Below are 26407 nucleotides of genomic sequence, written 5' to 3'. Positions count from 1 at the left end.
ACAAGCAAAGGTTTCCGTCCACTCCTCCGCCTCCGCCAGTTGTGACAACGCCACCTAGGCCTCGGCCTCCTCCTTTAGTCCTTCAACCAGATCCGGTTCCTTCGCGTTCTCCGCCATCCTCTGATGAGGAAGACGAAGAAGAGGAGCAACAACGGGAGGAAGGGGAGCTACAGGACACACAAGACGAATGGGATGAAAACGTGATTCCAGGTCCAGCATCCCCTGTACAGGCACAAGCGGATTCACCCCTGGAAGACAGTGGGGGATTCCACAATATCCTAGAAAGGGCGGTGTTGCGATTCAAACTCAAGGTAACGGCAACACAACATGATTGCTTCCTTTATGATTTTAAAGAACCATTCCAAAAGACTGTACGGTCCATTCCCATCATTGATTACATCTGGGAACAAGGGGAGAAAATAATGCAAAACCCTTCATCTCTGGCTCCAGTGCTGCCCAGACTGGGCAAAAAATATAAAGCTCCTGACACAGCTCCAGCTTGCCTTACTGGCCATCCAAAGCTGGACTCCGTCATTACCCAGGCAGCGCAGCGCAAGTCAAAAAATCCATCGGCTGCGTTGGCTGTGCCGCCAGATAAGGAAGGTCGAAAACTGGACAACATAGGGAAGAGGTTTTCGTCCATGTCAGCTCTAACAGTGCGTGCAGCAAACTCTTTGTCATTATTTCAGTTTTGGGTGCCTGCATGCATCAGTCTTCACACTTAATTGTTTTTATGACCAACCACCCATGCGGACTACATTGGGTGTTATTGTCAGATTAAAAGACTATGTAGGTATTTTGTCAACACTATATAGAAAATTATCAATCCTACGGAACTTAAGCATTTTCTGCTCCAGACGGAATCAAACTGGAGGGCTATCATTATAGGACGCCAAGACTCTCATATGCTTTTAGTGGTTCCTCTTAACACTAGCAATGCCTCACTTTTGATCCAATTCATTTTGTACCCAGAAATATTGAAGGTTTGGAAGAAGTCCATTAGATTTAGAAATGATGGTGTGGGTTCTGTAAGCATTAGTAGAATTTCATCCCCAGACATGATTATCTTTATTTATCACTCAGCTGTATGTATGCCATGTGCTAACGTGGATGATCCGATGGCGGCTGCTTGCAATTCAAGGGCCATGAGCAATAGTAACTGTTCCAGTAGACACCCCTATTTTGTGTATCTGCGGATCCCAAATAGAGGTGTGGGTGTCTGTAGGGTGTGGGGTGTGTGATGGGGTTTGGTGAGGTGTGCGTTTGTTCTACTTAACATGCCTGGTCAAATGCTTTTCCGTGTTGAGGGATATGGTGAGTTTTTCCATCAGTTCACTTTGTGCCTGACACAGTAGGTGCCTGAACATGTTGTCTGTGGCAGTTCTCCCAGGGACAAAGCCAGCCTCAGAGGGGGTGTATAAAAGTCATGATGACTGCCTTTAGTCAACTAGTTCGCATTTTTTCAAGAATGTTTTAAGTCTGTGTTTACAAGCAACTTGGGTCTATAAAGTGCACACTGGCAACTGTCCTTACCATGTTTGTAAATCAGAACGATCTTCACTCTACTGAATTCTTGGTTCAGGGAGCAAATGGACTAAGCATTTTTGAAAACCTTATACAAACGTACAGAGAAGCATTCACCCTGTAATTTCCCAGACAACTTGTCTGAAATGGTTACAGCAATCTCTTACCCATGGATCTCGCCATTCAGACTAGAACTGGTAGATGTAGTAAACTTTGGTAACATAGACTCTGTTTATAAACTTATCTTTAGCTGCAGTTGCATTTCTTTTTTCAGAGGAGTGAAGCTTCTTGTAGAAAGCTGAATAGGTTGATATCTATTGGGGGTGAGTGTAAATGCCAATTTAATCGTAGATGCCAATGGGGCTGATTTGGAATTGCTGCGTCACGGTTAAGCAGCCAGCTTTTTCACCATGTTTTATAATGTATCCACCTTAATTTGTTCAGGGCATATTTGACTGTTTTGTAAAAAGTGATGATTTAAATCATATTTGTCCTGACGCATATTCGGGAAAATTATAATGTGTGTGATGTAATACACCTTCTTTCAATATACTGCAATTGGAGCTTTCAGCAGGTGTGATCATAAGAAAAAATGTGATCCTGGCACTAGTATAATGAATGCATGATATCAGAATATAATCTCCTTCTCAGGACTGAAGTAGCTTCCAAGCATCTAGCAAGTCAAAGTCCTCCAAAAGGTCTTGTGGAACCACCCTGTAATTGGGGTCCAGGGCCAGACACAAATCCTAAACACTTCCTATCCCACCGCCTGAGCAGGAGGAGATCGTTGTAGATGTTACCAGGTCAATTATTGTTCATGCACTACTTTCTCAACTTCCATCCATCAGGTTCCCTGCCCAACAACTTGGTAACAAAGGGTAATTGGCTTTATCGAGGCATACCTCTGCAGAAATTCCACCCCTGGTTAATCTAGATGAATTTCAAGACAGAAACAATCCACCTGCTAACAGATATTTTCTTTGAAGGAAAACTGGCAGTCAAGAATAGATTTACCGGATTTTGTAATGAAGGCCATAGTGTATCCTTTCACCTCAGATGTATGCCTAGCTCTTTCTATCTGCAACTTACAGTTTCAGATTTTGGCCCACATGGAAAGGCTTCTTCAATTCACCTGGCAAAGACCGATACGGAAGTTAAACATTTAACCATTAAGCTTGGGTTCCGCTATGTGGCCTTTATGAAAGAGGCTGAAACCAATTGTGGCCCTTTATATTGCTTCGAAGTCACGAACCTTCATAGTGTGCCAATTAAAAGGCAAGCAGAGACATATGCTTACCCATGACAAATTAATCTAAATTACAATATGTTTTGAAGCTGGGGATGTTCCCCACCTTATTTTCCTTTTGTTTCTAACCAAAATCAATAAAAAAAATAAAAAATGACAATATGTTTGTGCTGAATCTTTTTTTCATTTTTTAAACTGGGAGGCACTTAAAATAAAATATTGCTCACTTTTTAAATGCCCAACTTCAGGATTTTATCATTTAATAATAATGAAGGTGTGGGTTATTATTTCATTAATGATGTCAATTTCATTGTGCAAAATATTTCTTTGTGCAAAAAAAAAAAAAATAAGATAGAAAAAAAATCTTTACAAATCTGAGACTTTTGCTGCTAAAGAGGCTAATAAACACACTCACCATGCCGTCATATGGGCGCTCTGATAGCCCTCCTCCATCCTGGGAAACAGAGAGCAGAAGGGCTGCGCATACTTGTAAGTTTAAAAGATACACCATGGCTTTCATTACAAGTTGGGCAAAATAAGGTGGGAAACCATTATCCCAGGATAAATATTTAGTACGAATAGTAAATACCTTCTATTTCGATGTTTCAACTTCATAATGAGGCATAACATGATGAACCCATATTTAACACTAAATTCCAGATGTTGCTTTTTACCGGGCCTTGCTGCTACCCTCTGCAAGTCTGACTATCCCTAATTTATCAGGGGAAAATTGCACGGGTGTGAAAATTATCACACAACTCGCAATTCCAAACCCATGGTGGAACAGGGATCCCTTATCCTGCAATTAGGGCCTACATCGAGAAATGCTAGGGACACTCACGACTTACCTGTGGAGACGCCACCACACTCCGCAGCTTGCCAGGAAACTCAGCCCACGCCGCCACCGCCGAGTCACCTTACCTGCAGTCTGTTCGCGCCGCCGCTCCGGGACTACGAATCCCGGCAGCCTACGCGGCGGCGCGCGTCAGTGACACCGCGAGGGCGCCAGGGGAGGCGCACATAAGCGCCGCAGGGCCGGCGGAGCTCTGGGACACTCACGACTTACCTGTGGAGACGCCACCACACTCCGCAGCTTGCCAGGAAACTCAGCCCACGCCGCCACCGCCGAGAGTCACCTTACCTGCAGTCTGTTCGCGCCGCCGCTCCGGGACTACGAATCCCGGCAGCCTACGCGGCGGCGGGCGTCAGTGACACCGCGAGGGCGCCAGGGGAGGCGCACATAAGCGCCGCAGGGCCGGCGGAGCTCTGGGACACTCACGACTTACCTGTGGAGACGCCACCACACTCCGCAGCTTGCCAGGAAACTCAGCCCACGCCGCGAGTCACCTTACCTGCAGTCTGTTCGCGCCGCCGCTCCGGGACTACGAATCCCGGCAGCCTACGCGGCGGCGCGCGTCAGTGACACCGCGAGGGCGCCAGGGGAGGCGCACATAAGCGCCGCAGGGCCGGCGGAGCTCTGGGACACTCACGACTTACCTGTGGAGACGCCACCACACTCCGCAGCTTGCCAGGAAACTCAGCCCACGCCGCCACCGCCGAGAGTCACCTTACCTGCAGTCTGTTCGCGCCGCCGCTCCGGGACTACGAATCCCGGCAGCCTACGCGGCGGCGCGCGTCAGTGACACCGCGAGGGCGCCAGGGGAGGCGCACATAAGCGCCGCAGGGCCGGCGGAGCTCTGGGACACTCACGACTTACCTGTGGAGACGCCACCACACTCCGCAGCTTGCCAGGAAACTCAGCCCACGCCGCCACCGCCGAGAGTCACCTTACCTGCAGTCTGTTCGCGCCGCCGCTCCGGGACTACGAATCCCGGCAGCCTACGCGGCGGCGCGCGTCAGTGACACCGCGAGGGCGCCAGGGGAGGCGCACATAAGCGCCGCAGGGCCAGCTCCGCGGGACGCGAGCGGGACGCCCGGGGCTAAGCCCAGGCAAAGGGCGGGCCCTCTACGGCCCTCATCGGCAGGAAGAGGCAGGGGCAGGGCTTGACCCCCTGTTTCACCAGAGACGCGTCCACAAGTAAGATTTAGTTGCTCCGTTGTTTACCGTGTTATATATATGGCAACTAAAAAGAAACCTGCTGTTGTGCCCGCTAATACCATGGATAACTATGTTGTGCAAACTGTAAAGAAAATAAACGAACAAAGGAGGGAATCACTTGGGCTAAGCCAGTCACCAGATTTGCGCAGGTTAAGCCCTACCTTACCTATGTCAGCAGAGGATAGCCCTTTTGTGATGGTGGACACAAGGGTTTCAACTAATGACTCACCTATGATTGAGTCTGACAGTCAGCCACTGATCACGTTAGTATCCCCTGTTATTTTGGATGTAGACTTTGATAGCGTTATTGATTCAGACCCAGACACTGTTACTGGTCCTGTGGAGGACGATTTACCTCTAATAGAGCACACACCTCGACCTGTGCGTGCCTGTGTGAAGAATCAGCGGAAACAGGGTGGTCAAAGACCAAGAGTGAAAAGGAAAAGAACATTATCTCCAGGTTCCTCGAGAGCTCCCCTAAAGGCAGTAGGGGACGGGACTGCAAGAAACAAAGGAGAGGATGAAATGTTTGCTAAACTGCTTGAGGTTGTAGAGGGTAAACTTATCGAAATTGTAAAACCTCTGATCTCTAAAATAGATAAACTCCAGGCGGAAGTAAAAAGACTTGGAGGTATGCAAACTAAGCTGACGGAGGAAATAGGTAGTCTCAATACTTCATTATCAACAAGAAATATTATAGAAGGGGTTGATCATGCCGGAGAAGGGATACCTGGTGTGTTGACTGATCCAGCCCATACGTCGGCCCCCAAAGTTAATCATAATATTACAACAGTAGAAGGGTGCCCGTTGATAGTTAATATTCCACAAGCACAAGTCCACGGTACAGACCCTCTGCAATTTATTGAGGAAGCTTCACCTGTTGTATTAGTGTTAGCTAATGTACCCCAGTTGGATGACGGTATTATCGAGTCAGCCAGCTCTCTGAGTAGTAAGGCCCTTCACTGGCTCTCTGGTAATATGAGGTTAGCGCCTGGTGGGTTACAGCAACTGGCGCATGATATCAAAGCAGTTAAACGTATTCCCTGGATAGGGAATCGCCCCAAAAGATTTAAAGGGGATTGCGTGGCGATAACATTTGCACATCCCAATATACTTCCTAATGTTTTAACACATATTCTCCCACCTCAGCGTAGAAGAGGTACGGTGGTTCCCCTAACACTAAAATTTTTCCACGGGGAACAGCAAAACGTAACCCTACCAAAAACGCCAGCATTAGGATGGGATAACAATTTGATTAACAACCTGAATTTGCATAACCGCTGGGCATCCCCCCTAGTACCTAGTCTGCTATTGCACAATAGATTTGATGCCCTGTCTGGTCTTAACAACTGCGATTGACAAGAGGTCAGACATGAGTCTGTCGCAGTGGTTGCAGGAGTAGATTTACATCAGCCCTCAATTACAACTGGTAGTATACTGCCTAAGTCTGTGGGTACATCCTGCAATACCCTAGTGGGGGCGTCAACAACTTGCCTTATTGCCAGTTGGAATATAGCAGGACTAGTTTCTAAATTAAATGTACTAGGGTGGCTAGAACTAATTAGAACATTTGATATCTTATGTTTGCAAGAGACCTGGTGTTTAAATTTTAAGGGCCTTGATGGTTTTGTAGCCTATGAGTTACCAGCAGTGGCAACTACCTCAGGGAGGGCCAAAGGAGGTTTGCTAACTCTGATTTCTGTGAAAATGCGAATCAGGGTGAAGGAACATATTACTGTGGGCAATAATTCCCAACTGCTATGGTTAGCGGATGAGGCAGGTAAAAACATTCTGTTGATTAATATGTACAATAATGTTTTTGATGCCAGTAGATATACGGTTATTTTAGAACTTGATGTCGCAATCAAACAATTGATGAAAGCCTCCAATACGGTTTTTGAATACATATATGTTGGAGATTTTAATATTTCTGTTTGCCCTCTCTCTAATCAAAGGTTGTGTGGTACTTTGAATCGTGTTGGAGAGCCAGCTACGCACTTCCAACACAATACATATGGAGAAACTTTGAACTCTTTCCTACTCGCCTATGATTTAGAGATTTTAGAGATTGAACAGGACGGGAAGGGTGATAGTTTGCCAACCTTTGTGGGGCGAGGGGCGAACACTGTGATTGATTTTATTTGCATGTCTTCCGAATTAGCTGATTTTAGTTCTGATGTCAAGGTTGTAGATCATATGGTTAGTGACCACAACTGTCTTGTTATTGAAACTAGGTTTTGGGAAGCTTGTATAATTCCAGATAGTAGTGCTATTTTAAACATTGAAGTACATAGGCCGAATGGATTTAGAATAAGGTGGGCAGGGGATAAGGCTGAAGTAACTTCAAATTGCATTATCTCCTGTTGTTTAAATGATATTACTTCTATTATTGACGAGAAATCAAATATGAAGGCCTGTATTTCCCACTTTACAAAAATCAATGTTTTTATTAGTAGTAAGTTTACTAGGTCTGCTGGAAATTTCAACTACAAAGCTAGGGGATGGTTTGACAACGTATGCACTGTGGCATTGAAGACATTAAAAAAAGCATTATCCACCAAACCTAGAGATAAAACAGTTGTAGTTAAGCTTAGATCTGACTATAATTTAGCTCTTAGGCAAAGGAAAGTTGAACTACGTGAGGAAGCTTGGGAGCGATTTGATCTAGCGGCTGTATCGAATAATTGTACGCTTTTTTGGGCAGCAGTAAATAGCCCTTTTCTAAGAGATGATAAACTTCCCATGTTAACCTCAAACGTGGGTAAGGAATCATGGGTACAGCATTTTTCTGCCATTTTTAATCCTGATACGGTAACGTTGCCGATAAGTTGCTCTTGGCCAGTACTTAATTTAGATATCACCTTACAGGAGGTCCTAAGTAGTATCAGGGCTAGTAAGGGCGGTAAGGCCCAGGGACCCGATGGTGTCCCAGTTGATGTATACAAATTTGCGCCCGAGACTTGGGGGCCAGTACTAGCCAAAGTTTTTAATGCTGCTGTTCGCTATACTATTCCGTGTACCTGGTCCGAATCTATAAAAGTTCCAATTCATAAAAAAGGGGACCGAGGAAACGCCAAAAACTACCGGCCAATCTCGTTGTTGGATTCGTCGGTCAAGATCATGAGCCGTGTACTCCTCGTCCGATTGGAAGAATGGGCAGAGTCTAACAAAATAATGACAGACTGCCAATATGGGTTCAGGAAAGGGAGGGGTTGCATTGAACAATGCTTAAATCTGGAGCTACTGATCGGGAAATACACCCGTGCAAAAAAGGGTTCACTTTACCTCTGTTTCGCTGATCTGAGCAGCGCTTTTGACCTGGTGGATCACACCATACTATGGACTACCTTGCTAGAAATGGGAGCACCCAGGGAAATTATATATTTTCTGGCCCGTTTATACGAGAGGCTTAGCTCGAGTGTCCGGTATGGGCCTTCGGGCGAATGCACAGATAAATTTAAGGTCAGGAGAGGTATCAGACAAGGGTGTGTATTGGCACCCTTGCTCTTCACTCTGTTCATTAATGAAATAGACTCGATCTTACAGAGGGCGCCAGCTGACGCACCTAGAGTAAACACAAGTACCATCCCCGTGTTACTCTATGCGGACGACGCTGTGTTGCTCTCTAGGACTCCCCGGGGTCTACAGCTTTTGATAGATAAATTTGTGGCCTTTATTGAGAAAAGAAAGTTGGTCATTAATAAAAGCAAGACATTTGTGATGGAGTGCGGAGCTAGTAAGGTAAAAATTAAAAAGCCCTATAGGTATCTCATTGACGGCCAAGTGGTGCAGTCTGTGGAAAACTTCTGCTACCTGGGAGTTAACTTTTCCAAAAATGGCCACTGGGATGTCGAGCACAAGGTGGTGCGCGACAAAATGATCAGGAGCGCCAATGGAATATTTGCATTTGCAAGTAAATTAGGTAGTAGAAGGCCTAAAGAAATGCTTAAGATTTTTGAAGCTAGGTGTCTCTCGGCTGCCCTCTACGGAGCAGGGGTATGGGGGTTATCTAGGGTAGAATCCCTACAGGTAGAAGAGAATATGTTCCTGAAAAAATTGCTGTGTCTCCCGACCTCTACTGCTAATAGTTTGGTCCATAAAGAACTAGGACTACACCATATAAACGATCTATTATTGTTGAGACCTTTGATGTTGTGGCGTTCAGTCTGGATGAAAGACGAAACCTCATTTAATAGGGCCATCATCGAGGATTGTTTACGCCTAGACTATTTTCTTAAAATCCCATGGATCAAGTACACAATTGATTCTTTCTCTAGTGTATTTGGGCTTAACGTTACATTAGATCACTGTTCTGCCTCGGATCTCTCTAAGGAGAGTCTGAAATCAATTTTCTTAAATCATTGTGCAGAAAGACGAGCTACGGATGATCTTAAACTTTCCACTTGTATACGTTATAACCATTTGAATGAATTTGTGGGCCTACACCCTTACCTCATCCAGGTGACTAAAGGGCAACACCGGTTTGTTCTCACCAGGATGAGGATGGGTACGGTCCACCTATTGGTTGCATTCCCTGAGATTAAGAAGCGCCCTACTGGTCCATGTCGGTGCGACAATATTTCGGAACAAAGCACAGAGCACTTTCTACTTATATGTAACCTGTATAGCGAATGTCGTAAATTCTTTTTAAAACCTTTATTTATTAAATTTGGAGCAAGAACTGTTAAAGCGGCAATGAAATTACTTTTTAATTTGCATCACCCTGACATCTGTTTTTACACGGCTAGTTTTTTACTTAGGGCCATCAGCTATAGGAAAAGCATGATTTTTTAAATATATTTATCAAATTTCTTATTCCATCTTATTTATTGGAAAATTTTTAAGTGTGTTATTTGATTGTTATATGTATCTTACTGTATTTGTAGCTGATTGCGATTGTCAAAGTGTATTTTCTTTTAATATGTATTGTATGTATGCACTTTTATGGACATGATTTACATGCTTCCGAATAAAGTTTTTGAAATTGAAATTGCTAGTTCCACACAGCCCCACCTACCCAGATGTAATAAGGAGATTTTTTTCCCCATCAGAGCAGGAAGTGTTCAGGGTTGAGGATACTTCCTTTAGGGTTGGGACAGTTCAGCATAAATAATACTCTATAGGACCTCAAAAAAGGCAAAACAAAAGAAGGACCAAATCCTTTTAAGGTTGCAGGTAAGATGTTTTTTTCCCTTTTGATGGAGTTTAGGTTAAACAAGTAGCCTGACAGCTTATATTTACATACCGCAACAATCCTCTTCATTGCATCCAATTTGGCAGAATCTTTATTGCTTTCCAACATTTCTTTAAGATCTTCATTTCTAAACAAAAACAAAATAACACATCAATTGTAATTCTGTGTACAGATTAATTTACATTATAAACTTTATGATATGATAACAGATTTTGGTTGAACCAGCACTGAACCTTCAAATCGTGGCTCAGACAATTCGGTTAAATAAAAATTCAATGTGGGATACAAAGGTTCAAGGACATACCCACTACCACACCTTGGATTTCAATCAAAAACTGAGAACTATCCAAGCATTAAACTTGCCTGTAAAAGCATTCACATGGCTACAGTCCACAAGAGAGTGAATCAAGAACATTTTTCATACACTCGCCCCTAACTCACCCTTAAATTATTGATAGCTTGCCAATAATCATTAGTTTAAACAAGCAAATTGAATTAACACCCTGAAGCATACCTCATGGATTTTAACTATAGGTGACCTCGTTGGCACAGCTCCACCACCAGTGTTTACAGTCCTATATCAAAGGCAACAATATTCATTCCATCTTGAAATTTAAACTAGAAGTAAATCAAACGTGTACTTTACTTTACTAGATCAGCTACTGGACGAAGGTAACATTCTCAGATTCAACAAAACAAAAAAAAAACGTTCTGGCATTGTGGAGTAGCGACAAGTCAATCCCATTCAACATGCCAAGAAATCTAGAATCAAATCCAGACACAAAAAAATGCAGGAAACAAAAAAAGAAGAAAAAAAAAATCCAACCGAACCACCTCTTTTTCTCCACCACCACTTACCACTTCCGGGTAAGCAGCGAGCAATTGCACAAACTGCCGACAGTCCATACAGACTGACCCCCCCAATTTCAATCATTGAATCACTATCATCTGCTCATGGAGAATGTAATCATGGCACAACTGCTATACTGAAACAGGTTTGGCCACAGAAAACTGGCAGAGTGCCATGAGGACAAAAACAGGCCGCTTAATGCGGTGGACATGTTGAGAGGATTTTTGTGTTCCCACTTCCCATTTGTCCCAGAGGTGCCGCTCTTAGGGGTGAAGTCTCCAGCACTTGAGCAGATGACGAAATTCAAATGAATTGCACATGGTCCTGTAGAGTCTGGGAGCGGGTAAACTGAATAATGCACAAAACTGGAAAAGGACCGAATCTCCCCCATTCACACAATAGTTCCACAGACTCTGGATCTCTTTTGGCAGTGGAGTAGCTCACCACTAACATGAATGCCACTCATTTGCATTTTTAGGCCAAGCTGAAACTTGCTTACAGGCTGATTTGTGGAGGCTTACCGAACACTGTACCCCCGCCTCGACAGAGCCTTACGCCACTTTGAGTAAAACAAAATAACTCCATCCAATGAGCTGTGGAAGCACTTATCTGTCAGTTTCAGTACTGAGGGATCAGTCTTTCATAAAAACAAACTATTGCTGCATTCGCAGTATGGTTAGACCTTACTCCTCTAGTTGGAGGGGGATTCTTTGGAGTATAGGAAGTGGGGGAGGATTTAATTTCTTTATTTTACAGACTTTTTCCAATTTGACTTATGCTATCATGGGGGAAGAATGTCTGTTTGTCAGGTTCTGGAACTGCATTATATGACTCTGCATATAATTCCCCAAGCAGGAGTAACACAATTAACGCAGTTGAAATTTTAAAAATTTTCCTCATTGAAATATCAATAAAAAGTTATATAAAAACAGGCAGCTTGAGAGTCCAGTACAAAAATTTAGAGCACATGAAACTTACTTTAGAAAAATATCATAGACTTACAGTGGAACATTATTATATGCAAAGGCAATGGAATCTGGAGAGGTTGGCCTTTCCACTGCCTATCATACAGAAAAAATGCCCAGAACATTTTAAATCTGTATGGAGTGGCTGTTCTGTGTTGTAAAACATCTAAAAATCTAACAATGAAACCTGAAAATGAAAACAGGGTCCCATGTTCTTAATTAAGTGAAATCCATCCTAAAAACATAGTGCAGTTTTTGCATTTTCTAAAAGCTCTCAAAAATTCTGGTCATTCAAACCTTCAAATGAACGCTGGCTAGTATCGGACTGCAGACTAATGGTTGATAAGGGACCCATTTGGTATCTTTAGGAGGTATGTAACCCACCAAACGCTTTACACCTTCAAGTCTAGGCCTTGGCATCACCAATTACACCTAACTCCCACAACTCAGGGCATCTATTTATTCCTTCTTTCCAAGATACTAAGTTGTATTCCCATCACCTTTGGAACAGCAACACATTCAACTGCTCTGTTCTTCCACCCTGAAGACCTACCTTTCCCAGAAGCCCTCTTATCGGGTAAACTAACCTTTCATACCTCAACTTTACAGTAACTCAATATCCAAAACTAAGATGAACAATTTACTTAAATAAAGCACCTGCAGACATTTACTTTTACCAGATTAATACAAGTCAAGCAAACATGCGGTCTACTATGAGGACTAGTAAAAACTTTGGTACTTTGCTTGTGAATTAAACTTTAGGTTCTATACTACATGGCTATGATATGGACTCCAGCTTGTAATGAGGATGTTGAAGAAGTGTACTAAATGGCAATTAATATTGCTGATTCAAAACAGGAGCTCTCTGGATGTGTTCTATCAAGGAGAGTGCTCTAATGAGGTACACATGTATGAGAAGGTAAAAACAGAAATAAACAAATGATAGAATAACTAAATCGTTATCCCCAACACTTTTTAACATCCATGTCACCCCTTTGGCAAAGCTAATTTGATCACATGTTTTTTTCTGCAATATCTTACGCCGACGATATCCAGATAGCTCTATCAATTACATCGGATATCAATGTTGTTACAAAGAATTTACAACTGCCTGGCACATATCACAATCTGGATGCAGGCAAACGGCCTTAAATTAAACACTGACAAAACAAACAGGATACTCTTTGGGAACAACATCTCCTTTTGGAAAGATTCTTGGTGGACTGTCAATTCAGGTCTGCTTCCAACTTCAGTCCGGAAAGTGAAGAACCTTAGGGTCATATTTGACAGTCAACTCTTTTTTTCTGAACAGATCAATCAGATCACATATTAATTATTTTATCTATTGAAGATACTTTAAAGGTCTTTCCATTCATTCCACTGGACATGCATAAAATGGTAGTGGTTGTCCTGGTTCTATCTAAGATAGACTATTGTAGCCACAGCACCGAGACCGCCCTCGTCGCTGCCACAGATGGCATCCGCACCCTCCTCGACCAGGGCCACACGGCCGCCCTCATCTTACTCAACCTCTCTGCAGCCTTTGACACAGTCTCCCACTGCACTCACCGCCAGGTTCCATGACGGCGGCATACAGGGAACTGCCCTCAACTGGATCCGCTCAGTCCTCACCGGCCGTACCCAAAGAATCAGACTTCCGCCCTTCCTCTCCGAACCCAGAGAGATCAACTGCGGAGTACCCCATGCTATTCCACCTCTACAATGCCCTCCCTAGCTGCCATTGTCAAACAGCATGGACTCCGCTTAGTATACCACACCGACGACACCCAGCTCATTCTCTCCCTCACAAGCGAATGCTACACCATCAAACTCAGCTTCCAGGAAGGAAAGAGACGTCGCAGCCTGAATGAGCAGCAGCTGTCTGAAACTCAAGTTGGAGAAGACATAAGTCCTCGTCCTCAGACCCACCCGTTCAGCATGGGACAACACCTGGTGGCCCTCTGCCCGCGGCAGACCCCTACTCCCACGGACCATGCCCGAAACCTCGGCATCATACTCCACTCCTCCCTCATCGTGACCCGACAGATCAACGCTTTCTCCTTCTCACGAGGTAACACCCTCCACATAATTTGAAAGACTTTCAAGTGGATCCCCTCCTGAATCCAGAAAGACCGTCACCCACATACTCATAACCAGCAGACTGGACTACGGAAACGTCCTCTAAGCCTGAATCAACAAATCCCTGCACCGGAAACTCCAGACCATCCAAAACACCGCTTCCAGGCTCGTCCTCGGCATCCCTCGACACAAACACATCACCCAGCACCTATGAGACCTCCACTGGCTCCCCGTCGAGGAGAGTCACCTTCAAACTTCTCACCCACACCTACAAATCACTCCACAACACTGGACCCACATACCGCAACAAAAGGGTCTCCTTCCACGCACCCAAGAGAAACCTCCGATCCGCCGGCCTCACCGAAACGCCCAGACTCCGCAGAGCCAGGACGGGTGGAAGAGCCTACTCCATCGCAGCAAAGACCTGGAACGAACTCCCGCTCAACATCAGACGTTCCCCCACTCTGCACACCTTCAGGAAAAGCCTCAAGACCTGGCTCTTTGGTGGATTCGGAGCTTGCATGACTTTACACCCCCCACCCACAGCACCTAGCACTGACCCTCACGGGTGGGTAGCGCACTTCACAAATCCTTGACTGATTAGCGCCCTCTACTTGGGAATTCACAAGTGTCTCCAATCAAAGCTACAATCTTTGCAGAATGCGACAGCCCACTTGCTTTTAAAAATCCCCAAATTTAGCTCTTTTGAAGAGTATTCTGGACCTTCACTTTCTGCCTGTTGGTGAAGGGGTAAATATTAAGGCCATGTGTATGGTACATAAAGCCTTGCATGGAAATTGCACTCTCTTGTTGGGCTTTGTGGCGCTCAGTTCGTCCAGTTTAGGCTGAGAACTTTTGTTTTTTTCCCCAAGAAGCTGCAATAAAACGTAGCTGGTTTAAGAAGTTATGGGGGAACTTCTCGTCATCTCTGTGCAGAGTTCCATACCGGAGGAGAGGGCGAGCACCTCCCCATGCTTGGCTGCTCATGTGTGGAAGTTTTCGCTGCGCTAGGTCTGCGCCGGCGCTATTTTTGGACACTTTTTGAAGCAATTGTTGGAAGGTTAAGCGCAGAGCAACTGCGTGGCGATTGGCTCTTCTCCTATTACCTACTTGAACAGTGAATACCACGACTGCAGTGCTACGGAGATTTGTTGACGCCTATTATGATCTGCACCATCCACCAAGGACAGAAGACACACCTGCATCAAGGAACTCTTGTGCAGCTATATTCTACAAAGGTGTTCTGCAAGACGTAGAATCAGAAAGTTCCTCACAAAGCTTCCTTATTCAAGAAATGATCCTCCACTTCTTTCGAAGGGGCAATAATTGTTTTTGCCTCCGGCACAGTTTCGACATGTGCAGTATCCCAAGCTGACCTTCAAGAGTAAGATGCCTCCTGCATAGACAGTTCCTGAAATGTATTACGGTGGTGTCTGATAGACCCGAGGCTGCATCACAGAGACATTGTAAGTTGGGTATTCAAAGAAGAGGGAACAGGATTTGTACTATTACACCCTTCCTGCCCTGGGCTGGTCTGTTGCAGGAGACCACAACTACTTGTAGAACCTACAACTGTGACTTGAGGCGTCTCGACAATTCCATTTTGCTAGGCTGGTCCCAAGAGAGGGGACCCACATTTGCACATATGATTGAAAGTCCCACTCCACTCCCCTACTTCACCATCCAGTTAAATAAGATGGGTTCTTTCCGGACGTCATCACGCCCTCGCTTCATGAGCTCTCCGGTCCTAAGTGATCTTCCCCGCTTCAATGCCACCCGACAAGCGCTGCAACTCAGCTCCAACTCTGCCTGGAACAGTGTTCAGACTGCGGTGATCAATGTGTTTAAAGGTGGGGGTCTGCAGACGAACGAGCTCTACACTCTGAACGAAAGCGTCAGGCATCTACTGAAGAGTGAGCTGGGATCCTTCATTACAGATTATTTCCAGAACCAGCTTCTTGCAAAGGGGTTGATGCTGTTAGAGGAAAAAGTGAAGCTGTATGAAGGTGAAAATCGCATCGGGATCCTGTCGGAAATCTGGGACCATTTCTTCACGTAAATCCTTCCAACACTCCAGGTTTTTTTTTACCCAGTACAGGGCCAGGAGTTGATCATTCGTCAGATTGCGCTGCTGGGATTCCGCGACTGTGTGGTGCTGAAGGTGAAGTTGGAGGAAGCCTTCTCATTGGTGCAGCTGCAGGTCCTTCCCTCCATTGTGCAGATGCTCCTTATTCTTCAGAGTGTTCACGAGCCCACAGGCCCCAGCGAAGGGTACCTGAGGCTTGAACAGCTGACCAAGCGGGCCGTCTCGCCATACCTGGGAACTCATGGGGTCCACAGCAGCTGTGTGCTCGAGCGAGCACCATTGCGATGCCACCAAAAGACATACGTGCAGACCTATTCCAGCCAGATTATACCACGGCACACCAGTGAGCCTCCCCTTACCCCACTGACTGAGCACAAAGGTGAGGCCTATCTGGAGAAGTGCGGCAGTGTCCGCCGCCACACGGTGTCCAATGCCCACTCGGACATCCAGCTTTTTGCCATGACCAACAAGATGCACACAGGGATGGTAGAGGATCAAGACAATGGGGATGAGTGCCTCCTGCTGCAGTCAGGCCTCAGCCACCGGCCGTGCTCTAGTGAGCCCAACATACTCGACAGCCAAACCGGACTCATGGTGGTGTCGCTGCAGGAGTCCAGTGAACTCAGCTGCACATCGGTCTGCTAGTACAGGTGATCACCACACAGGCTGCAGACCTTATGAAGGCTATGTAGAGGACTGGCTTCCCTGGAACCATACATGATGGGAGATGAATCTTCTTTCAAGAAACTTTGTTGCAAGTAGGCAGATCATCTCATCTTGCCAGATGCTTGGAACAGCTGTGGGATAGAGAATGTCTTCTATGAGGTGGCTCTGTCAGAAATGTGTACAGTTGGCTGTTATAAGAAAGGGACTGAACAATACCAGCCTAAAGTATCAAACATTGGATGCCATGTGTTCAAAAGGTTCTGAGACGCTTCTGCTGGAAAACATTTTCCCACATCACTGACACTTTGTGTCCTGTTTACTTATATATATATATTTTTAACAGTATTTGATATTTCAGAACTTCTAAAAATGTACCCAGGTACTCAAAATAATCAACCAGTACTAGTGGAAAAAGAGGAAAGATTTGGTTATCTGGGTGGTCTTTGCATTGCTGCCTTGTGGTCCAGAGCGACATGCCATGTCTTGTGCAGTCGTGCTTTCGATGTATTCCGTTGACCTGCGGAGAACCAGTGCTAACTGAGGTATAGTCTGCCCCGAATCTTCAAATGTAGCAGGAAGTACAGGCATTTTCATAATCCTCCTAGCTTCCAGTAGTAGACGTATCATAAGTACTTTTTCTGAATGTGTAAGGTGCTTTATAAAACACAGAAAACGTCACAACCAGAAACTCATCGCAGATTGTTTTAGAGTACAGTGCAGATGTTTTACTTGCTTTCTTGTGTGATAGTTTATGATCTGTGTAACGTGAACTAACTGAAGGGTTACAACCATTGCAGGATCCTCTTTTAAGCAAGATAACTAATCTGGGTCGACAGTGGCCACAGGGTGCCGGATACGTCTGACTTGAGAACCACGGCATGTCTGTGGTCCATTGCATTAGGTTTGGTCTTCTTGTCTCAGTGGAGATTCACCCATAAGTTGCAACCGCATCTGGGTATCTAGCCTTGAACACTCGTCCGTATAGAAGAGGAAGCCTCAAGCAGCCCAGAACGCATTGTGTCGGGATTGTTAGTTGTGTTGTATACTGCAAAGTTCATGAAGAAACAGTTTGTGGTACCACAGTGTGGTGCTGCCAGCAGCCATGGTTCCAGTGTCTGTCTCCACTTGTCACCAGTTAAGCAGATGCGTATTGCCTCATGTAAACAAGTAAATGAGTGCTCTCAGAGGTTGAATGATCTTTACGTGGTCCAAGTTTAATTAGTTATCCAGAGTCTTGCCTTATTTCTAGGAGTGTCATGTTTGAAGTTACTATTAGTATTGAATGCCATTCATGGGGTCTTGAATGCCATTCTAGAGCTCTGGTACGTGCATTACCAGGTACCCAGAGTACTAACGGGAAAGTAAGGGCAAGAATAGCTGTTTTCAGAAAAATGGCAAAATCAACCTATTTCGGAGCTGCAAGAACATCTGCTCAACACATTATAGAACTATGGTATGTTAAGACAAGTAACAACACAATGCTGAGTTCTAGTAGTAATAATAGAAAAAGAGCTTGTAATGGAAGTACATAACAGACTGTTGGAAGAGGCTGTTTGGTACTTATGACTAATTTATATAATGGTGACATCTAGGTGCCTTAAACGTGCTATCACTGTTTTCGCAGTCTGAACACTCGCTACACCCATTTGTACCACCATTTGGTGATGGACACCCAAATGACCAAACTCTTAGAAGATGGAAACTTGACTCCTATATTAACTGTGCCTTATTTATAAGTCTGTGATTGTAGGATATAAAAGGCCAAGGCATTTTACTGGACTTCAACCTAGTTGCTTGTTTGGTTAAAGTAGTCCTAATAAATTGTTAATCTCAGATTTTCAGGGGCAGAAGTACTTTTGTCACTCTAAATTGTAATAACACAAAACTGTGACCTGCTATGTGCCGCCACATAGGTACAAAAGGGGGTGGTAATGGACTGAGCATCAGAACCAATCAAACACTCACACCCAGTCAAAAGATCTGGGTTTGATCCATCACCGTTCTTTAGCCCACTCTGCCACCCCAGTTAAGACATGGTTATATGCAAATCAGTCCGACCCTGTGCCTCATGGGAACAGTCCAGCCCGAACTGCCAAGCCATGTCTTCCCTGGACCGGAAACAAGCTTCCGAGGACCGGTTTCTGGCATTACAGCCGTCTTCAGCCTGTGCCGCCACATAAGCACTGTTAACAGTGATGAACCTCCGAGATGTAGGAAAACATCTGAATTGTAAAAGGACTTTTAACCAATTGGATTGGGTTGCAGGCTTCATGACCCGTGTTACTCTGGGAATACAATATATTACATGAGTAAATACCAACCGAGTACAAAGGCAGGGAATTGAAATTTCTACTCATCTGTCTAGTCTAAGCATCTTTTAGTGGAATGAACGTTCCAGTGACCATGAACAATGTGCGACCAAAAGGTGTATTACAGCATTGTGCTGATACTGTGGTTTTTGGACATACAAGTCTGGAAACAATTATTATAGTGATATTACTTTCTAACCAGTCACTGAACTGTTTGGGTTGTTTACAAATGGATTTCTGAACTACTAGAAGGCTAAAGAGAGGGATTATTGTGGTTATTAATAAATGTCCTAAAATAAGTTGAATAATGCTCTCTACCGGAATTGACTATCTCTGCACTAGAAAATGCAATTGGCTTGTCTGATCCGAATACTGGATATTGTTTTCACAGCACCAGCCGCAAACTGAGCTGTAATCCTTTGTAATATTTAAAACAAGGAATAAACTGGAGTAATCTGTTCTGTCCCAGGGCAGACTTAAAAGAGAAAATGTGAGCAGTGGTCCTGGATAAAACTTGAAAATTACATTTTGTAGGTGTTGGACCCGGTCCTTTGGGCAGGTTCACCCCGTGACTTTTTTGCTTTTTCCTAGCCTGTTTTTGGAACCTGGGTTGGTGATTTTAGGCCTCTGCGCACTTTTTCACTGTGGTACAGTGTAAAGTGCGTGTGCTTTCTGTGTATGGATGGTGAGCGCCCTGCCCTCCCATAGGAATGAATGGGAAATATGTATGCCCATGGTAGATTCCTGATGCGTGGGGAGTGCAGGGGCGAGTTTGATATGTATGAACTCGTGAGAATGAATGCTGCAGAATGGTGTATGCGGCATGGCTGTATCTAGTCCAGAAGCGCCACTTTTAGAAGTTGGCATAATTGTGTAGTGAGTCTGCTAGCACGGGATTGGCTGATGGGCCTGGCCCAGGCATGCCTGGGCCTGTTGGTAGATGGACTGTCTGAGGAGGGGGGGGTCTGAGTCAAGCCGTAGATGAAAGGCCCCAACTGCTGTTAGGGGGGGAGTGGAAAGAGCTCTAGTGGTGCCAGGCTGTGTCTGTCGGCCCACCCTGGATGACTCTCCCTCCCGATGGCCCCCTGTCACCTCTGACCTGAGGCTGACAGGAGAGGGAAACCAGATACTCCCAGAGCTTAGGGCTCGCCTACACAAAGACTTCTAAAGACTTCAAAGCTTTTTCTGTGGATAAGAAGGGGCTCTGCCTCTTCCAAAATGTTCTTGTCTTGTTCTTGTTTGCTGGACTAGAATCTATCAGGGGTGGGCGCTGCCCAGCCCCTGGATGCCTAGACTTCTGGAGGGGACCCCTCTGCCCTGCCTGGGCTGATGGGGAGACTTAGCTTTGCCCCCCTGGGAAGCTCTGGGGCTTTGGCAGCATGGAGGAGCTGCATTTTCCTGGGGAGGAGCGCTGGAGCTGTACTCCTAGCGCCTGAAAGCGCTCTGCCTGTTGTCTAGCGCTTTGGAGCGCTTCATTTTCCCCAAGTGCTTGATAGCGCTTTGCCTGGACTTTTCCTAGCGCTGAGGAACGCGTCATTTCGATTATAGCGCTGGTAGCGCTCTGCTCCTCATCCCTAGCGCTTAGAAGCGCTCTATTCCTGCGGCCAGTGCCCCCGGTATCTGGCCTGTAGAAAGGAATCCGCCCCCGCCTGCCTGCCTAAGGATCGGGCCGCCGCGCTGCCCGCGGCGACCCGGAAGTACCTGGCCGGCCGGCCAATCCCAGCGCGGCCGGCCGGAAGTCCCGCCCCGCAGCCCGGGTGCCGAGGAATGGCGACCGCGAGCCCGGGGAAGGAAGGGAGAGAAGAGGACGCATGGCGGCAGGTCGGCCGGGCTCCCGTGAGCTGAGGGAGCCCGGTGGCATCTGAGGAGGAGGCGCGCCGAGTGAGGAGAGGAGCGGCAGGCGGAGACTTGCGGCGGGGGCGCGAGGCACATTGTCGGTGCCTGCCCCCACCGCGAGCGAAGAGGAGCCCCCGCCGAGTACAGCCCGGTGAGTCAAGAGGGCTGGGGGGGGCTCCGTGATGTGGCTGGCGGTGCCGGTAGAGGCACCAGGGCAAGAGCGGTCCCGTGTGACAGTGGACTGCTCCGACGTGGCGAAGAGTAGTGCGGGAAGGGCGGCCCCGGTTGGCAGCGGGTCGCCCCAACGTAGTAAAGCCCAGAGAGGCCCGGGGGCCATTATCGATTGAGAGGCTCCCGAGTCGGCCGCATTGTTGTTGGAGAGCAAGAGGGCTCGGGGCATATCGGGGCAGATTGTCGTTGCCCGTCCCCAAGGGGCCCAGTTGTGTCTAAAGCCACGAGGGCTTCAAGGGCGGCCCCGGTTGGCAGTGGGTCGCCCCAACACTTGGAGTCCAGGAAGGCTCGAGGGGGCATTGTCTGCTGAGCCTGAGAGCTCCAACGTTTGGCTATTTACAGTAGCAGAGCCTGTGTGGCTCCAACGCCTGGGGCATGTGCGATGTGCCCAGAGCCTGTGTGGCTCCAGCAGTGGCGCAGTTGGCGCCTAAGGGCCAGTGAGGGCCTTGGCGCAGTTTTGTTGTTTTCCAGCTGTCCAGCACTTTGTGGGCAGCTGCCACGTTTAGGCTTTTTGTACTTTGAGACTGGCGCTGCATGGCAGCGCACCCTAACTTTGGACTCAGGGCATCTTTGCCCCACAAGGCCAGTTGGCCTAGGGACTGCCACAGGTAGTGGCTTATGTAGTGTTGGCGCAATGCGATTTCTATGCTTTTAATAGTAATTGCCTACTGTGTGTTTTTGCGCTATGGACTTATGTTATGGCACCTCTGAATGTTTATGCATTATGTGTCTTTCTTTCCAGGCGCTGCACCTCTGAATGTTTAGTCATCCTGTGTCTTCTTGCGCGTGCATGCACCCCTGAATGTATTTTACTGCATCATGTGCTTTATTCTTAACACCTCTGAATGCTTTAGGCCTCATGTGTTTCTCTTTATTACTCCTCTGAATGTGTTCATGCATCATGGGTAAGGTGTTCTGGTTTATACCCCTAAATGTGTTTATTCTTAGGTGGTTGTCTTTTCTACTCCTCTGAATGTAGGTTTATTGCATCATGAGTAATGTATTCTTTCTTAGACCCCTAAATGCTGTGTGATACTTAGGTGGTTCTTCTTTCTTAGTACAGGTGGTCCTAGTAAGGTCCTGGTCCCCTGCGTGACAGTCTCCCAAGGAGTTTAGGGTTGCGTAGGTGGTACTTACCTGTTCCCAGTAGTTACTGGATGTGATCTATAACTGTTACTTTGTGTTACAGTGAAGTTTATATACTTTTATTCTAATTTCTGACAAGTATTTCTATATCTGCAAAGTGTTGATTCAGACAGTGGCCCATGTGGCCCTGTCTTGTAAATAATCCCTTGTGAATATTGCCGTGCCAGTTGGCACAATGTACATGTGTAATTTCTATCTGATATGTTTTGACAATACAAAAGTTATTTTAATATAACCTTGTGTGGAGTCTCTTTTGTGGTGTACCTAGTATGTTGTTGCTGTTGTGCGCTGACGCAAATGCTTTACACATCGCCTCCGAGTTTAGCCTAGACTGCCCGCGCCATGCTACCTAGAGGGCGAGCAGGGGTTATCTTGGCGTGTGACTTCCTTGCCCTGACCGGAACCAGGGGTCCCTACTTGGGCTAAGGTACTTACCTCTGCCAACCAGAGACTCCCGGTTCTAACAGTAGGATTTTCTTTTCAGCGAAAATTTGCACAATAAAACTTTGGGTCTTACCAATGTAGAATAGGAAGGTAGTTTGATTTTAAACGGAAATCCACACACTGCTGCTTATGGTATCATTTGGGTAAGGGTGTGGTAACGTTTTAAAATATTCTCATTTTGGATTGGTTTTATTTGTAAATCAAAAATAAAGATAACTTCCACAAAAAAAAAAAAGGAAATTGCACTCTCAATTTTCAGAAGACCTTTGCTTGGCATGTCGCTCGACGAGACTTAAGATCATCAGCTGCTTAATTAGTAGGCATTCCTAAAATAAGAATACTCATTGGGGTAGCAGAAGCTTTTCCTACTTAGCCTGTAAGCTCTGGAATTCTAAGCACTTTTTGTTGGGCTCTCAAACGAAAAGGTTCCTTTTTTGAAAATCTTAGAAGACATGGCTCTTTGTCTCCAGCAAAAAGTAGGTCCCCTCTCTTTGTCAGCTCAGTTTGTAGGACACTAGCACCAAGACGCCTTGTCATTCACACGCTCTAGAAAAACCTTACTTAAATTAAATGACATGGACTATCCTTGAAGTTGCATATTTAACGTACTTCTTTAATAATAGTGCAATATGACAGTATATTGATCATTAACCAAACAAAAGAAACAGAACATTCTAATGTGTTCTCTAAACAATTGTGCAGTACAGTGCACTATTTTGGCAGAGATCGCACATCACATTTATAATGTTACAAATGTTCATCCACCTACGGCTCTATCCTTGACAGTTTTAGAATGATCTGTCAAGCTGGTGCTGAGAAAATGGATGGGGTCCGAAAACACAATATGCCCATGCAATTTCAATAGAGATTTCTTAACAGCACTATAGACAAAATGGTTTAACGGAATCATACCAAATTTGACAGAAAGTTAGATCTTTTCCAAGAAAGCATGCTTTTTGTGGTTCTGATCAGCAGTTTAAAAAGTTAAGGTTACAAATGTATAGATAACTGGACTACTGGGCTGAAATCCCAAAATGCAAGCTTTCTGATTGGCTAAAGGGGCTTTTTCAGAGATAGAGATCTGATTGGCTGGCCGCAACATAAAAAAAGAAATGTTGCTCTGGCCATAACAGGACTACTGAATTTTTTTGTTTTTTTATTAGATTAGGGGGCAGGGTAGGGATACCCTGAGCATCTAGCCCTCGATGGAGGGTCCTCCTGGGGCCAACATTTTTAAAACGTGTGTGGTGGTCCCATGGGACTGCCAAAGGATGAAGAAAAAAGGTGGCCACTTGAATTTTATTTAATTACCTCCCATGTGGGTCACGCGTCAGCAAGCGTTTACATTTTGAAGAGGGAGAGGGCGTTGAGTCCCACCTTCCTGTGCCAACTTAAAACTCTGGGAACCTAATCGCCCTAGACAGAGTGAACATTAGGCAGCCAGCACACTTTCTGCTCCCCCTGTCCAGATCTAGGCAGGGCTGGTAGGGTGCTCCCTGTCCGCCCTCAACATGGACAAGGTAACAGTGTTTTGCTATATCAAGTGGGAGCAAAGATAAAAGGCTGTTACCAACTTGCGGGAGCACAAAGGTAATGTTGTCGGCTCTGGTCCAGCCAGGATAGGGGCTGCCTGCAGGAAGCAGACCGGGTCGCAGGGGCCTAGGGGCTCTCCTGCCACCCCCAACAATTTGGCTAACTGTGGGTGCCCTGTGTGTGACCAGGGAACCCAAAAATAAATATAAACATTTGACAGGAGGCCACCAAAATATGTTTTTAAATGAGCGTCCTGAAATGCTCATTTATTATTCACTGCTCCTGGCAAGAAGCACCCAAACAGAGGTTTTAGCTAGGAGCAACAAGCACCTTATGAACTCCAGCTGCATGACTCAGTAAAAGGTGAATTCCAAGGTTCTATTTATTAGAACATTTCTACTTCAGGTTTTGCCTAAAGGCTGCTTTTAGCAGGCTGTTATCAAACATCTACAGTGTGCAATGGCAATACTATTGGTGGACGTTGTGTCAGCCCATTCCTTAGCAATTGTTGACATTCATGTCAGTCTCATTTTCTTGCTTCTTATTCAATGACTTTCTTTCCTGTTCTTCTGTTTTTCTCCTTGTACCATAGCTTCTTTTCCATCAGGTTGAACGGATGACTTTTATTCTTTAGACAGCATACATCACGGAACTCTTTCTTTGAGCACTCCATGATAGTGCATGTGTTTTTATGCTCCTCTGTGCTTTGCTCCCCCTGGCAACCTTGCATCCTATTCTTTGTGTTGCTCCTCACCTCTCCTAGTTTGTCCATTAAAGCATGGCAACAGAAATGTTTTTGCCAAGTTTTAAAGAAAATACTTTATTGGGTTGGTTTTCTTTTGTCTCCTGATTCCACGTTACATGAAAGTCTAGGCCTAGCACACAAAGGCAGCATTTATGGTGCTGGGGATGGAGCAGGCTGTTGACTCAGCCTGTGTTTGAGGCAGACGATTTACTTAGAGTGCCTGGAAAGGAGATGCAGTTTCTTCTTTAAATGCTGAACCTTCCTCAGACAGCTTTTATGCTCTTTTAAGTACCTGGAACTACTCCACTGAGTAATGTTTAAACTGAATCATGTGCAACAGGCTTATTTTTTAATTATGTTCAACATTTAATGCGTGAAAATTTAAAAATAAACCATCCACTTATGAAGATTGAATATTCTGAATTTGTTGTTCAGTTTAGAGATACCCTAAAAAAATATGTGGGTCTCCTTTAGTATTCTAATTTTTTCCATTTACTTTTTTTAACTCTGCAACTCACATTTTAAAGGCAAGACCTAGATTTTGAATGGCTTTGATGTGGGAGTTACTCTTTGCATTCTATTACAAGGCATTTCTGCTCTGTAACAGAATGGGGAGAGTGTGATTTCTATGTTAGAGAAGAAAGACACAAAGTCACTTACAGGTCATTAGAGTAGAACCCCAAATCAGGTTACTGTGGTACTATCTTGGTCCCAATTCGCAAAGCCATTTACGGTGGTAAGCATACGTTAAAGGGTGAAAATGGCTACATTTAAGGTGGGCAGCCTGCCACAAAAGGATACCCATAAGGTCTAAATATGTTGACTACTGGTTAATTGTATGTTACAACTGCATACATAACATCCTACACAAAGCGTGTAGAGTGGTAGGTGCAATGTCTAGATTGCCTTTATAGCTTGGAAACACCATCAAACTCGCATGTTTGAATTTGCAAACTCCTCTTCGATCCCTCCCCACTTCCCACTCCTTAAAACAGTCTGATTTACTCCGGTGCAAGCCAGGTGTACCTCCTCTTCTAGGGAGGAAAGGAGAATGATAAACCTGCAAACTCATTGGGAGTGTAGGGGAAGGATTTAGTCCTCAGGGGGTTGGGGGGAGGGAGGGGAATGCATTTTCCTTTGGGCGGACGGAGGAAAATGAGAGGCCAATCAACCTGGAATAAGAGAAATTATTTGGAAGAGAGAGAGATCCGGATGGGAGGAAAGAGGGTGCAGTAAATTTGTGTCAGTGATAGTACACAAAGCTGAAAGAACCTATTTATCAGGCCCGGGATTGCCCACATAAACATTTTAAAATATGGGTGTAACGGGGTGTCCCAGTCTCAACAGCCCGTGGGGGGAACGGACACTGTACTGACCCCGGGAACCCGCAGTACATCCTCACTCATCCCCTTTTGTCTCCCCCAGCAGACGGATTACCGAGGGAGTGTATCTGACACTGCCTCCTACGCAGCAGGAGAAAAGGACAGGCCCTTT

The 26407-nt window shown here is 45.5% G+C and overlaps 1 protein-coding gene and 1 pseudogene across 2 annotated transcripts in view; one reads left to right on the top strand and one right to left on the bottom strand.

The window, feature by feature from the left end:
- AP3B1 (adaptor related protein complex 3 subunit beta 1) overlaps nucleotides 1-26407 on the bottom strand; it is a 1831130-nt gene that overhangs the window by 1678541 nt on the left and 126182 nt on the right. For both annotated transcript variants that reach the window (XM_078675217.1, XM_078675216.1), the window contains exon 2: nucleotides 10075-10150. In XM_078675217.1, the coding sequence (XP_078531343.1) occupies nucleotides 10075-10150 (76 nt within the window). The remainder of the gene's footprint in view (nucleotides 1-10074; nucleotides 10151-26407) is intronic.
- LOC144819420 (proline-rich protein 5-like pseudogene) lies at nucleotides 15487-16825 on the top strand (annotated as a pseudogene).

Source organism: Lissotriton helveticus, chromosome 2_1 (genome assembly GCF_964261635.1).
Source record: "Lissotriton helveticus chromosome 2_1, aLisHel1.1, whole genome shotgun sequence".
In the NCBI taxonomy this organism is placed as follows: Eukaryota; Metazoa; Chordata; class Amphibia; order Caudata; family Salamandridae; genus Lissotriton; species Lissotriton helveticus.
Note: the sequence above shows the minus strand (reverse complement) of the source record. Positions and strands in the feature narration are given on the sequence as shown.